The sequence below is a fragment of the Lissotriton vulgaris genome, chromosome 11 (assembly GCF_964263255.1).
Source record: "Lissotriton vulgaris chromosome 11, aLisVul1.2, whole genome shotgun sequence".
Taxonomy (NCBI): domain Eukaryota; kingdom Metazoa; phylum Chordata; class Amphibia; order Caudata; family Salamandridae; genus Lissotriton; species Lissotriton vulgaris.
In genome coordinates this window covers 595,455,271-595,469,100 of record NC_141699.1, presented here as the reverse complement: position 1 = coordinate 595,469,100, position 13,830 = coordinate 595,455,271, and the positions used below count along the sequence as shown (strand labels likewise).

The 13,830-nt window shown below is 46.0% G+C and overlaps 1 protein-coding gene across 1 annotated transcript in view; it reads right to left on the bottom strand.

Annotated features, from left to right (window-relative positions):
* Positions 1-248: 248 nt before the first annotated feature.
* The window catches only part of LOC147683200 (uncharacterized), a 28,916-nt gene continuing 15,334 nt past the window's right edge, over positions 249-13,830 (bottom strand). Inside the window, exons 2-3 of the mRNA XM_086942507.1 lie at positions 3,308-4,550; positions 249-271 (exon numbers count right to left, since the gene is read on the bottom strand). Coding sequence (XP_086798633.1) covers positions 249-271; positions 3,308-4,550 — 1,266 coding nt within the window. The remainder of the gene's footprint in view (positions 272-3,307; positions 4,551-13,830) is intronic.

Here is a 13,830-nt window from a genome sequence, read left to right as displayed (position 1 = left end):
GTTTATCAAATAAAAACTACATTAACCATCATGCTTGGCCCAAGCCACGCCTCCTTAGCCCTACAAGAGCCCTGGTAATAGTCCCAACTTCCTCTTTCTTTGCACGAACATGCAACATAAGTTCAGTATATAAAAGTCTTAACAAACTCCAACGTGGAATAACTCGGAATCACTTCCAACTTCAGAAAATCTCCGACTGGAGGAAATAGAGGATGGCGTCCCATCTGTAGACTTCCATAGAAGATGGATCACTCTTTTTTCTTGTCAGAACCTAGAATAAAGATAAAAGAACCTGTAATGTCTGTATAAACAGGAGCAATCATAACAACGGGTGGGTAAGCATGATCATAACATGACATAGCCGGGTGGGATAATCCTCGCCTCCGTGTCCTTAATAGAATTGAAAATTCTTGGCGCGAATGCTAGCTAATTTTTGATTCTATTACAGGACCGGAGGCTTCAGATTATGCTTAGTTCAACGCTGAATCAAATACCACAGAAGAAATGTCACCCACCGGCTTATAGTAAAAATGTTTAAATGTCGACTCAGACGACCAATCAGCACAGTGCATAATATCCTGAATATTCGCTCCCAACAAGTATGACTTCGAAGCCATAGCACCCCTCACAGAGTGCGCCCCAAACAGTTGAACATCAACCCCCGACTCTTTCATTATAAACTTGAGCCATCTGGCAATGGTGGCAGAGGACACAGGTTTAAACGGTTTCTTGACTGCAATCAACAGTTGCGTTACACCAGTCGGTCTCAAGGGACGAGTACACTCCTCGTAAGCTTTCAAGCATTGGACAACACAGAGTTTATCATTACTATGAAAGGCATTATACTCAATCATCCTAGACATAGTTTTTGTGCGGCCTGTAATAGTAAAGGAAACTCCCTCCGGAGTAAATACTCTACCTGCAAGGTCCAGTGCCCGCACGTCCGAAGATCTTCTGCACGATGATAAACATAAAAGCATAGCGAGTTTGGCTGATAACTGTTTCCTAGAAAGCGAATCGTTAGAGGGCCGGCTATCAAAGAGCTTAATGACCAAAGAAACATCCCAAAGCCCCGAATACTTGGGCTTGGGGGGATTCGCAGCCCTAATCCCTTTCAGGAGCCTGCACACATAAGGGTGAACTCCTACCGGTTTTCCGTCAACGTGGGAATGACCCGCCGAAATAGCAGATCGGAAATTGTTCACCGATCTATAGGCTAAACCGCTCGTCGCCTTCTCAGTTAGAAAATTCACGACGTGTGAAAGGCCTGCCCCCACGGGATCCAGGTCCCGTTCCACGCACCAACGTAACCATCCCTTCCAGGCCGAAGAGTATCGCTTTCGCGTGGAAGGGGCCCAAGCCTGCTTGAGGAATTCATGAGCCGCTCCTGAAACTCCAGGCAAACTCCATTGTTGCCTGAAAGCCTCCATGCCATCAGCATTAGATGCTGAGACAAGATAAACGGATGCTGCTCCTGTAGAGGACCCAGCAGCAGGGACTCCGACCAGGGCAACATCCGTGGAAGGTCGCAGCACATCCCCAACAAGGTCGGGAACCACGGTTGCGACTTCCATAGAGGTGTCACTAAGATCACCTCCGCCTTCTGTTTGAGAATGTATGACGCTACTCGTGGAATGAGCAGAAAGGGAGGAAACGCATAGTTCACCGCCCCCGTCCAATCCTGCAGAAATGCATCCGTCGCTGCCGCCGCTGGGTCCGGCCTCCAGCTGAAGAACCTGGGCAGTTGGCTGTTGAGCCTGGATGCAAACAAGTCGATCTGGCAAGGGCCCCAAAGGTCCTGTAGCCAGAGAAACATCCGGGGAAGCAGCCTCCAATCGCTGTAGTCCCTCAGATGTCTCGAATTCCAGTCCGCCACTACATTGGACTGACCCGGTATGTACTCTGCAATAACCGTGATCTGACGGCTGAGGCAGTATCGCCAAAATTCCTTGGCTACTTGTACTAACATGGACGATCTTGTCCCTCCTAATTTGTTTATATAACGAACCGCCGAGACGTTGTCCATCCTAAGGAGAATGCAACAAGACGTCTGATGTGGCGAGAGAGTTCTGATAGCGAAGGATCCTGCTAGGAGTTCTAAGCAGTTTATGTGTAAGTCTAGCTCTTGAGAGGACCAACGTCCTCCTGTGGAAACTGCGCCACAGTGAGCTCCCCAGCCCCACCGGCTGGCGTCTGATTCTATGACCACCTCTGGAAGAGAGCCGAAAATGGCTCTGCCATTCCAAGCCTCTACCTGGTGCAACCACCACTGCATTTCGTCCCTCACTTCTTGTGACAATGGTACTAAGTCCGAGTACGCTAGCCCCCTCTGGAGGTGCTGTATTTTCAGTCTCTGCAAGGCCCTGTAATGAAGCGGCCCGGGAAATATTGCTTGTACTGACGACGCCAATAGACCTACTATCCTGGCGACCGTCCTGAGGGATACCATCTGACGGGTGAGAAGGGAACTGATCTCCTTCTTGATATCTTTCAGTTTCGATTTCGGAAGGCTTAACTGAGCAGACTGTGAATTGATCACGAACCCTAGGAAGTCCGTCGTCTGCGACGGAATCAGAGCGGATTTCGTTTGATTTATAACAAATCCCAGATTCTGGAGTAGCGCAATTGTCGTCTGCAGATGTTGCGACACCAGATCCGGGCTCTGAGCCATGATCAGGATGTCGTCCAGGTAAATTATCAACCGAATACCCTGTTCCCGAAGATGGGAGACAACCGGCTTCATCACCTTGGTGAAACACCAAGGAGCCGAGGAAAGCCCGAAAGGAAGGGCCGAGTATTCGAACCATCGTCCGTTCCACTGAAACTGCAGGAACCGGCGATGGGGAGGATAAATGGGGATAGAGAGGTAGGCGTCTTTGAGATCCAAACGGACCAACCAGTCGCCCTGCCGGAGCAGATCTGCCAACAGATGGATGCCCTCCATCTTGAAGTGATTGTATACTAGGAAGTAGTTGAATTCCCGCAAATTCAGCACAAGTCTGTGACCTCCTCCCTTCTTTTGGACCAGGAAGATGTTGCTGCAAAACCCTTGCGGGTTGTGTGTGCACACCGCAATAGCTTGTTTCTGAAGCAATTCTTCCACTTCGCTGTCTATAAAGTTCATGTCTTGTTGGGAAAAAAGGAGAGGTCTCGGGGTTGACCTCTGCGTAGGGGTCTGAAAGAATTCCAGTTGAAAACCCTGTACAGTTTGTAGGACCCACGCATCCTGTGTCAGAAGAACCCAATTGTGAAAGAAGTGTCTCGTGCGACCCCCCAGTGGAAAGGGAAAACAATCGAGTGTGCTCACCTGAGTTGTTCTGGTTGTGGAAGCCTGCTCTGTTGCCACCTCCGTGGAACCTGCCTTTGTGGAATCTGCCTCTCGTGGGGTAGAAAGTGCCTCCTCGGGTAGAGTCCCAGTCTCCGCGACCTCTACCAAAATCGCCTCTGGGGGGACCTTGACTGGCGAAGCGGCCTGGCGAGCGTCCCCGACCTCGTCCGGCCCTATTGAAAACCTGTTGGTGGAATACTCGTTTGATTCCAGATTGAGCCTTGTCCAGCGATGTGAAGGTCCCCACATACTTGGAGACGTCCTTCACAAAGCGGTCACCAAACAAGTTGCCCTCTGCTAAGGGTCCTGGTTCCGCGGATGCCAATTCGGTCAGGTTCGAGTCCATTCGCATCAGTAGTGATTTTCGCCGCTCCGTGGAAAGAGCGCAATTTGCGTTTCCTAATAAACAGATGGCCCGCTGGGTCCATCCAGCCAGGATATCAGGGTCTACGGGAACGTTGGATTCTTTGGCCTTAAGGGCCATCTCAAGTATTTTGGCCAAAGGGCCCACCACGTCCAACAGTTTATCCTGGCAGCCGCGCCAGGCGCGGTCAATGCCCTTTTTCGGATCCTTAGCAAACTTTTTTAAGAATGTTAACAGACTAACGTCGATCTCGGGTGTGTCCGCCACCTTATGGGCCAGGTCGGGTCTAGGGCATTCTGAGCGTAAACGGTTACGCACCTCTTTGTCAAAACCTTTCCTGAGGTTCTCTTGCAGATACTCCGCCACGGGAGCGGCCGGGACCCAGTCAGATGACCTGGGGTGGACAATTTCGTTAGGATCGAAAGTAAAAGGTGTAGCAACTTTCGGAATGGACGCCGAAGGTGAGGCTTGCTTTGCTCTCTTCTTCGGTGGGACCTCCTCGTCCGTGTCAGTGGTATCAGTACCAGTAGTGGTGGAAGTGTCCGTGTCAACGTAGTGTTGCTTGCTCTTGGCCTTGGCCCCTGTCGAGTAACCATGCTCTGTCCCTGACGCTGGTATAAACTGCAGAGCCTGAGCTTGCCCAGAGGCTGGTAGGGATTGTAGAGCGCTTGAATGCGGCCATTGGTCACTGTTGCCTGCCTGCGTAGCTGGTGGAGTGGTCTTAGTGGACTTGTCCTTAGTAAAGCCATGCCTCTTAGCAAAATTCTCTAGCTGTTTAGTAATAGGCTTAAGAGCCTTTGCCAATGCTTGATGCACAGTAGAAGGCACTGTGCTCTCGACTGCCTTGTTAACAGAGGCCTGCACCGAAGCGTCTCAGGCCTCCACAATCTTGTCTTCAACTGCAGCAGCAGGCTGCTCTCCATAAACTTCTTCCCCTGCCTCCTCGTCAAAATACACCCATTCTTCCATTGCAAACACAGTGGGAAGACACCACCCAAAAAGGCAGGCACAAGGGGAGTAAGAGGGGGGGGTCAGCCCCACTGCACACCAAATACAAACAGAAGTCCTGTACCAGACCCCCTCAGCAAAGCTGTATAATTATTATTGCAGCCCAGTGGGCGTCAGAGCAGTTGAAAATACAATATATAGAGCGTGTGCACACTCTCAAGTAAGGCAACTGCTGTTACAACCAGTTAGGCGTCTCCTCCACCAGCTCTAACGAACAAACGCGGTCAAATTTGGTGGAAAAACGGTCTCGAAGCGTGTGCAGCCCAACCGAGTCCAAATCCTACTAGGAATAGCCCAATGGACGTGGCTTGGGCTGCACGCGCTTGCCGTGTGGTTCGCGGCTCTGTTGTGCGCTTCAGGCGATCAGGGGCAGCCTTGCGCCTTCCCTCAGGCCCCTGGAGAGTGCGGCCGGGGAAACTAGACACCCGCAGGGCGGGCCGGTACAGGCGCGCAATGCGCGTGAAAGAAAAACGGAGCGAGGCTCCAACACGAGCGAGGCTCCAAAACAAACGCGGCAGCGCCACTAACGCGGCTATAACCGCCGACCCAGGAGCGGGTCCTCAGAGCGCGAAGCGCGCGCAATGAACAGCACAATGAAAAAGGCAAAATCGGCAAATAAACGGCAGCGCCGTATACAAGCACACCAACAAGGTAAATACAGTAAGCTATGCATATAGCAACAATAACACTCGTGTATAAATCATAAACACTGTAAATCAATGTGAGAATAATGGGAGCAGCACTTATCTCTTGCTGTGAGCAGCAAAGAAAGAGGAAGTTGGGACTATTACCAGGGCTCTTGTAGGGCTAAGGAGGCGTGGCTTGGGCCAAGCATGATGGTTAATGTAGTTTTTATTTGATAAACTGTATGTTTATTGGCTGCTGTGAGTTTACAGTAAACGAAAGAGAAGCATAATCTGAAGCCTCCGGTCCTGTAATAGAATCCCCAGTTAAAGGAACCCTCTTCATAATCCTCCAAAGCATTCAGGAGCGGTAGCGATGTTAAGCTCCAGTCGTCCTGTTGGGGAGAGACAAGAGGGGGAGAGGGGGATGTTGCAGGCCACCAGTCCGCACTTTTGTTGTTTTCCTTTGGTGTTAACCCCACTTCGTTACACAGTGCCAACTCAGTTTTCTATTTTCCATTTCTATATAAATTAAACGTTTTTATTCTGTAGGTGTTAACCCGTTATAACTTTATTAACTTTCTGAACACTCTATTGTTGACCTTTACCACCTTCCATTCCAGATGAATGCCGATGACATCCAAATCCATCGCCTGCTGGAAAGTGACTCAAGTGACCAGAGTACATAATCATATGGCTTGCGCATTTAGTCAATTCAATTCAAAATAACGTCATCCTCAATTGGTAAATATACAAAAGTTCGCATAAAAAGAAACATAGTATAATGATAAACAAGCGCATTCTAAAATCAACAATTGCAATATCTTAAAAGGTACCCCAAGTCACAGACATGATTGATGCAATATGTTAGCAGCAAGATAAGCACCAAAGAACAATTCATTATCACAAGTTAAAACCGATAAAACAGTTTTTAAAACAAACCCATTATAAGCAACACTTTTCCAAGACAAACTCACCCTAATCCCGCAGTGATCTAGGACTATTGTAAACACATCCTTACATTACAGTAGAGCAGTGGAAGATAAAAACAAACTATTAAAACAAAGTCAATAGGACACCCCCTCGCGGATGGAAGCTTTTCTAATGCGCAGGGCTGAACATAAAAAATGTGCAATCGTGTAACAAACAAAGGGGGTTTCAAGTGTATTGATCACTATAAGAGCAGAGTGATGAGAAAATGAACTCAATTTTGTTAACAATGGATAAATGAACATTTTCCTTTGTCTTTTAGAAACGGTGGAAAAATAAAATGTGTGACATAGTTTGCATAGATTGATCATCACAAGAGCATAGCGATAATTGATTTAGGGAACATGCTTTTGCTGGATAACCTACCTTTTAAGGGGGAAAAGTACAGTTTCATTCTAGTTTTTTTTTCCTATTTCAAAAACCTTTATTGACAAAGTTACATAGACAAATTACATTTTTGCGCTGAGTCAAAGCGCCTTGTACATGAGTACAATTGAAAGTCGCAAAAAGAACCAATATCACTGCACATCATAACACGCAGCATAGCAAATGTAAAACAGGCACGTTTGGACAATGAGCAATCAATTGTGTGAGGCTCACAGGACTCGTGGGGAGGGGAGGGCAGGCCCAGTTTAATTCTAGTTAATAAATAACGGTGCACATTGTTTGAGGCAAAAGAAAGGTAAGAGTCATTGTCCTTAGCTGCTCTAGGTAGGTTCTGGTAAAATAGAACAGTAGATTTTCCTTGATTGCATTGCCAACGATCTAAATCACACTTATTTATAAAAAGCCTCTCTTAGCTTGGTCTTAGAAAAGAACAAACCTTTAGAGTGTGGTGTATACAGAAAAGCTAGGCCCAGGTCTGTAAATGACTGCTTAACATAAGCGAACCATGGGATTCTATTTGCTCGGTCAAGTTGGATAATATCATTTAGTATCACTTGATCTAACATACCCAAGTCCCTCTCCCAAATTCTCAAACAGTGTAAGAGCAACGCTAATTTGATCGTATCAGTAATAAATGTCAAAGCAAGTTTTTTATGAGTATTTAGGCATTTCACTGATGGGAAGATTCCTCTGTTCGAAAGACATAAAAAGAGAGATTGTTATCTTAGGTGATGACCCCAACACCAAACCATGCCTATCTTGTGGATGGCTTTCCATGCTAGAAAAAGAAACCAATTCTGATTCAAAAAATGAAAAATCTAAGAGTTCTTTTTGGATCTCCCTCAAGACAGCTTTCACTGTCTTTTGCGAGAGCTCGTGTCATCTTTACCTCAAAAAAGTATTAAGAAGTAAGCTTTGGGTCAACTCTCTTCAGCCATTAGATTTTGTGTTTTTCATGGTTTGCTATTGCTTGGATGAGCTGTCTGTCAAGGACATACTTGTCCATAGTTAAACTGAATTTACATCAAGACGTGTAGGTTGAACCTGAGCAACTAAGTGTGTTCTTTGGGCCATTTAGTTTGCTGGTACAACAACATTGCAGTTGCTGATTTATAACTTTACTGTTTGAGAGATGGATGCCTAAGCCTATAAAAAATAAGGGCAGAGTGCTATCCACCAATTACCCTTGAACGTTTGTTAGTTTTACTTTACTGTTATGATAAAATGTTACTGGATTTATTGTTTATTTTGTTCACAAACTAAAGATCCATGAGCTTATAGGCTTTCTGAAAGATGTAACAAAATGACTGCCCTTTTATCAAAACTATAACAATTGACGTTTGTGTTTCTCAATTATGCTGCTTTGATTTGTTAGTCTAGAAAAATATTTACCAGTGAAAACATGTGATTATCACACAAAAATGGTATCATGTTATACCATAATTATCCTATCAGATCTAACTTACCATACCTGCCTACTATATATAATCTATCTTACCTACCTACCTTCCTTTAGTACCCACCTATCATACTTAACATACCCAGAATGAATCTACCATTCCTAACCTACGCACCATACCAAACCTAGGGTACCTAACCTATACTACATAACATGCTATCTTACAATATTGTTACTACTTACCTACCATACCTACCACACATACCTATCAGTCCTACCACACTTTACTTGCTTTACCTACAATTGCTAACATATCATTATACCAGGGCTACTGGAATGAAATAATTTTGCAGTTGAAGCATTTTCTGCATAATTATGTATTTGCTACATAATCCATCATCTGTTGCATAATCTGCAGATTGTATTTTTTTTAAACAAATGGATCGACCTGTACCTCCTCGGTCCCCTGCAAGGGAGGTTCCCCACCTCCTGATATTATAACATTCCAGTCCATCGCATCCTCCTCCAGCTTTGCATCTCTCCTGACTCTCGTCATTCGAATTAACTCTGCTACTGCCCACTCCCGCTGATCTTTGGACCAGTTCTCCACTGCGGAGGGTCTTGGACACATCCACCCTATTGCAATTCTTCGCTTGGCTAGTACTAACCCCAGCTGCAAAAATGTCCTTGTGAGTTTTTTTGCTTTAGGTCTAGGGAAGAGCCCAAGCAATATCTCCCTAACTGAGTGGGGTATCTGCCACCTAGTGATTGTAAGCTATCTGCCACTGCCCTCCAGTAAGGTGCCAAATCAGCACAATCCCAAATCATATGTAAGAAATGAGCATCTGCGAAACCACATATAGGACAATGGGATGAGCATTCCGGGTATATTCTATGTAGTACTCGTGGAGTCAGATAGGTTTGGTGTACTATATTGTACTGTGTAAGCTTAAACCTGGCATTAGAGCTGATTAGCCTGACCTCTTCATGTACTCTCCCCCACTCAGGTACCGTTAAGGGCATGTCCAATGTTGCGCCCCATTTAGCCTGAACTGGGAGGCCGTTGGCAGCTATGTCCCCCCTGAGTGCCTAGTAAATGTGAGAGACTAATCTACGTCTTCCCGCCAAAGTTACAATAGCCTGCAGTGTATTTGAAGTAGGCGGTTCCTGTGGAAACATTGGCCACAGGTCACGGGCCACTGCTGATATATTTGCGTATTGAAGGTATTGTCCCCTACCCAGCTCAAATGCGGATTCCACATCCTCCCTAGTAAGGAACTGTTGGGCAGAGTATAGGTCCCCCATCACATGGTAGCCCCCTTCCGTCCATTTAGTAATAGACATGTTACAACTTATCCTTTTAAATGTTACTACATGCCATAGTGGGGCATCTGGAGCATAAGTTGCCTTTTTCACCACTGTTTTTATTGCCACCTCCCAAATTGTGGTGACATGCCAGACGATGTAAGGAAGCCGGTCGGACACCTTCGACCCCAACATAAGAAGTTCAGGGAAGCGGTCCCCCGATGTGTACGCGCCAGTATTCGTTTCTTCCAATTATCGTGTTTGTCTAACCACTGCACAGCATGCTGGAGCTGCGCCGCCATATAATAAAGGACCAGTCGAGGTACCTCGAGTCCTCCCTGCTCCCAGGTCCTCTGTACAGTGTCCAACTTCACCCTTTTCCTTTTAGTTCCCCACAACAGTTCCACCAACAGGCGCTCCAGGTGTCGAAAATACGGCTGTGGTATTTGAAAGAGTGAATTTTGCATAACATAAAAACAGCGTGGGAGAATCACCACTTTGAGGCACAACCCGAGAGCTCCCCAAAACCGGTCAGCGTCCCCAGCAGCACAGGAAGTGACTCTCCAGGACGTCTAAGGTAAAACAACGTATTGTCTGCATACATGGACACCACATGCGTAGTATCCACCAACCGAATTCCTCAGTCCTGCATATTAGTTCTAAGGGTGATCGCCAGGGGCTCCATCACAAGAGCGAATAAAAAGTGGTGACAAAGGGCAGCCCTGTCGGGTACCCCTCCAGAGCTCAAAGCTACTAGACACTTGGTTTTGCAGGCGCACCCTAGCTGTAGGTCGAGTGTATAATATCTTCATCCATTTTATGTATTTCTCCCCTAAGCCCATCTTATTAAGGACCTCCCACATATAATTCCAGTTGACAGAGTCGAAGGCATGCTGAATATCCAGAAGACACAGGGCCCAATCCTCCTCACCCAGGTGCGGTGCGTGCCATATGTGTGCAAGTCTACGCAAATTGTGTGTGGTGTTTAGTCCGTGGACAAAACCGGCTTGGTCCGGGTGGACCAATAGGGCCACATACGGCATAAGACATGGTGCCAGTACGCCGCTCAGTATCTTTTCATCAATGTTCAGAAGAGAGATAGGCTTGTATGAGGCAGGGGAACAGTGCTCCCTATCCGGCTGGGGGATCATAGACACCAGTGCCTCCATCATAGTATTTGGGAGTTCCCCCGGGCCAATCTGCAGATTTTAAAAAGTTGAAAAGTTACTAAAACGCAGCAATACATGTTGCTACACAGGGAAGGCACTTCTCAAAGGTTGACGGGTCACATTTCGGTTGCTTTTTGCTGTATTTGGGTGTCAGACTGTTACTAATGAGGTGAAACCTTTGCCCAGAAAATGTTAAATGTCAAAATAAAATCAGGTAATATGATCACAAAATGTGCAGCCTAATTTTCCTTTTCTTGCTGCTTAATTTAGTCAAACATGATGTATAATTTAGTCCTCCCTGACGCTTAATTCCAGTGGTCCAATACCTAATCTATCATTCCTACATTACTATCATACATACCAGTTTACCATGTCTACTATGCCTAACCACCATACCTACCTCTTCTAGCATATTTAATCTCCTACCATGCCTTTTATACCTACCATACCTCATCTGACATACCTAAACCATCTAACATTTCTAATCTAAAATACCTATCTGCTATACCCAGAAAGCCTACGTACCATACCTTCCATAACTACTGTACATTTCTACAATACCTAATCTATCATAATTACCCTACCTCCTATACCTAACATTCCTACCTACCTTACATACCAAACCTACATACCGTATCTAATTACCTACAATATACATACCACCCATGCCATGCCTACTTACCTAAATATAAAACTATCTACCATACCTAACTTACCATACTTACCACAACTACCATGCTTATGTCCCCACCTTACCTATAATGAATCACCTACCATGTCTAGGCTACTTGCTATTCCTAACGTGCCACACCTGGCATACCAGAATTAAACCTGACTCTACCTCTCCAGTGCTTAGATCGCACATGTTTCCTTATCGATTGGTTTTGTGAGAAGACACAAATTAAGCGTATGGGACCTTTCCCAGTGTCCTAAGTTTCTGGAGCCTACATCAAGAAATTGCTGAGTGCAGCTCTTTAGAGGCATGGAAATGTGAAAAAACATTCATTCAAAATATCGAGAGCTATTGCCTTTGCTAGCCCTTGTCAATTTGTAACTGGATCTACTCACTTGGCCAGCCACACCATCATAGAGATTTTTGCACATTCTTCATTAGTCAAGGCTTCCGCTTGTTACACTCCACTTGTAAACAGAGGGTTGCTTACATTCACTGAAAGATGCGATGCTGGCCATGAAGAAGAAGGTGAGCCTCCATAATGCGTTTTAAAAATAGTTTTGTATACAGAGCCATCCGCCAAATGTCTGGAATGCAGGCGGGATAAAAGGGACAAAAACCTGGTGCACAAGCAGCTATCTGCCTTTATTGCAGAACATCAGAAGTATGACAGGAGGCCAGTCTTTCTCCTACCTAGCAGCAAAGACCTGGAACGCCCTCCTCAGGACTTCAGAGCAGCCACCATGCTCACATCGTTCTGCAAGAAGCGGAAGGCCTAGCTGTTCGACTGATGCCTCTGGCCTCCCACACCTAGTCAGTGCCTGGATACCCTCACAGGTGATCAGTCCGCACTCTACAAATACGTTTGCATTACATTGCATAATTTGTTTAATGCCCATCGATCTGGTTTCTTTCGCAGAATGGGTACTGAAGGGGTGCCGGTTGGTACCACAAATTACATTGGTTAAATTCTAGATTCCAGAGGATCAGCAGCTCTTATTCTCTTAGACAGATCTTTTGCCTGCCTTCAACCAGGTGTCTCATGAAATCCTCTTTCCTTTTCAACAGATTTTATTGAAGGTTTTGACAATAATGCAGAGGCTTACAGTTAAGGTAGCATCAACTCATAGGCCTTCACAAAGGTCAGACATCTCCATGTTAAGTAACATAATAGACTAGAACCTAAACAATCAACAAAAGCCCAATTCTCCCCCCCTTCCCCCTATATGAGTCAGTTCTAACATATATCAAAATGGTATTGAGTGCAAGCGCATCTCAGGCTAGTGGTAGCTGCGCACCAAACGCAATTGGAGGGAGATGCTCATAATCTGGGGTCATCTAGACCTCTCCCCAATCAGGTTTTAATGTAGTGCAGTCCAAAACCATGTGTCGGAATTCTGCTCCTATCATCCTGCATCTAATGTATGAAAGTATTTATTTATATGGCCTGGGGTCATGTACTCTCTATGTAGGGAAAAATAGGGAATCCATTTAAATCGGGCATTCCTGAAGACTTTTGGTACCCTTGTTAAAATGTTGCCCGATCTGTTTCTGAAATGGGGATCTCCAGGTCTTCCACCCCCCCCCCCCCCCCCCCCCCCCGCCTCCCGAGCCTTCAGGGCTTCCAGTGACTGTAATGTAACTCGCCGAATCGCCTGTACGGGCAAGTGACTGCCTTCACAGTGCCCGCCGCCCTTATCATATAATGACATGTATTGTAGAGGTGTGGTTCAGATATCTTGAATTTCCAATGTGTTCAAATCACTCCTGTCACCGCCCTATGCAGTAAAAAGTGGCCCTGGGAAAGATGAAATTCATTACCAAACTCTTCAAATGGAAGAAGTTCCCCTGCGCGAAAAAGATCACCCATCTTCTCCGCTCCCACCTCCACCCACTGGTTCAGGCCCTCCCAGCTCCCACCATGAGGTAGGCATTGTAATATCTTCAAGAGAATTGCTGGTGAGTAGGGGATCCGAGTGAGTGTTTTTTGTAAGCATTGGGTCCAGCAATGCTGTACTACCCTAAATTCCTGCATACCATCGTTTAAGGATGGCAGGGTTCTCAGGGAGTTTCCTGTGAGCTTTGGGAGTACAGGGATGAATACTATGCTTCCCAGGCATTGTCGTCTTGCAAGCTATTGTGTATACCATTGGAGTTGGGTTGCCAAATAATAGGACTTGAATTCTGGTGCCCATTGTGAAGGCTGAACACTTGGTTTAGTAGGCCTGGCCTCTCCAGCATATATACAGGGCTACCCCCTTCCTTTGCCGTAAGGTGTGTCTCTTGTAATAGTACAATGTGTATCCCCCTTCGATTTAAATAAGAGAATACCTTGTAGCCCTTTGCCATCGAGTGCATCCCCTTGATGTTCCAGGTTAGCAGTTTATAAGTTGCAGGCGCATTAGTTCAAGAATATTATGGTCACCCGGCCTTAATTGGCCTGCTCCAACACCTGGAGTGCAGTACTATGGCATCCTTTTGCCGCTTGCCCCTTAATAAAAGGAAATAACACTTGACTCATGTAAACCTGTGTAATCAACTTAAAACATTCTTCCCAACTCCCATTCCCCAGGACAAGCAGGCA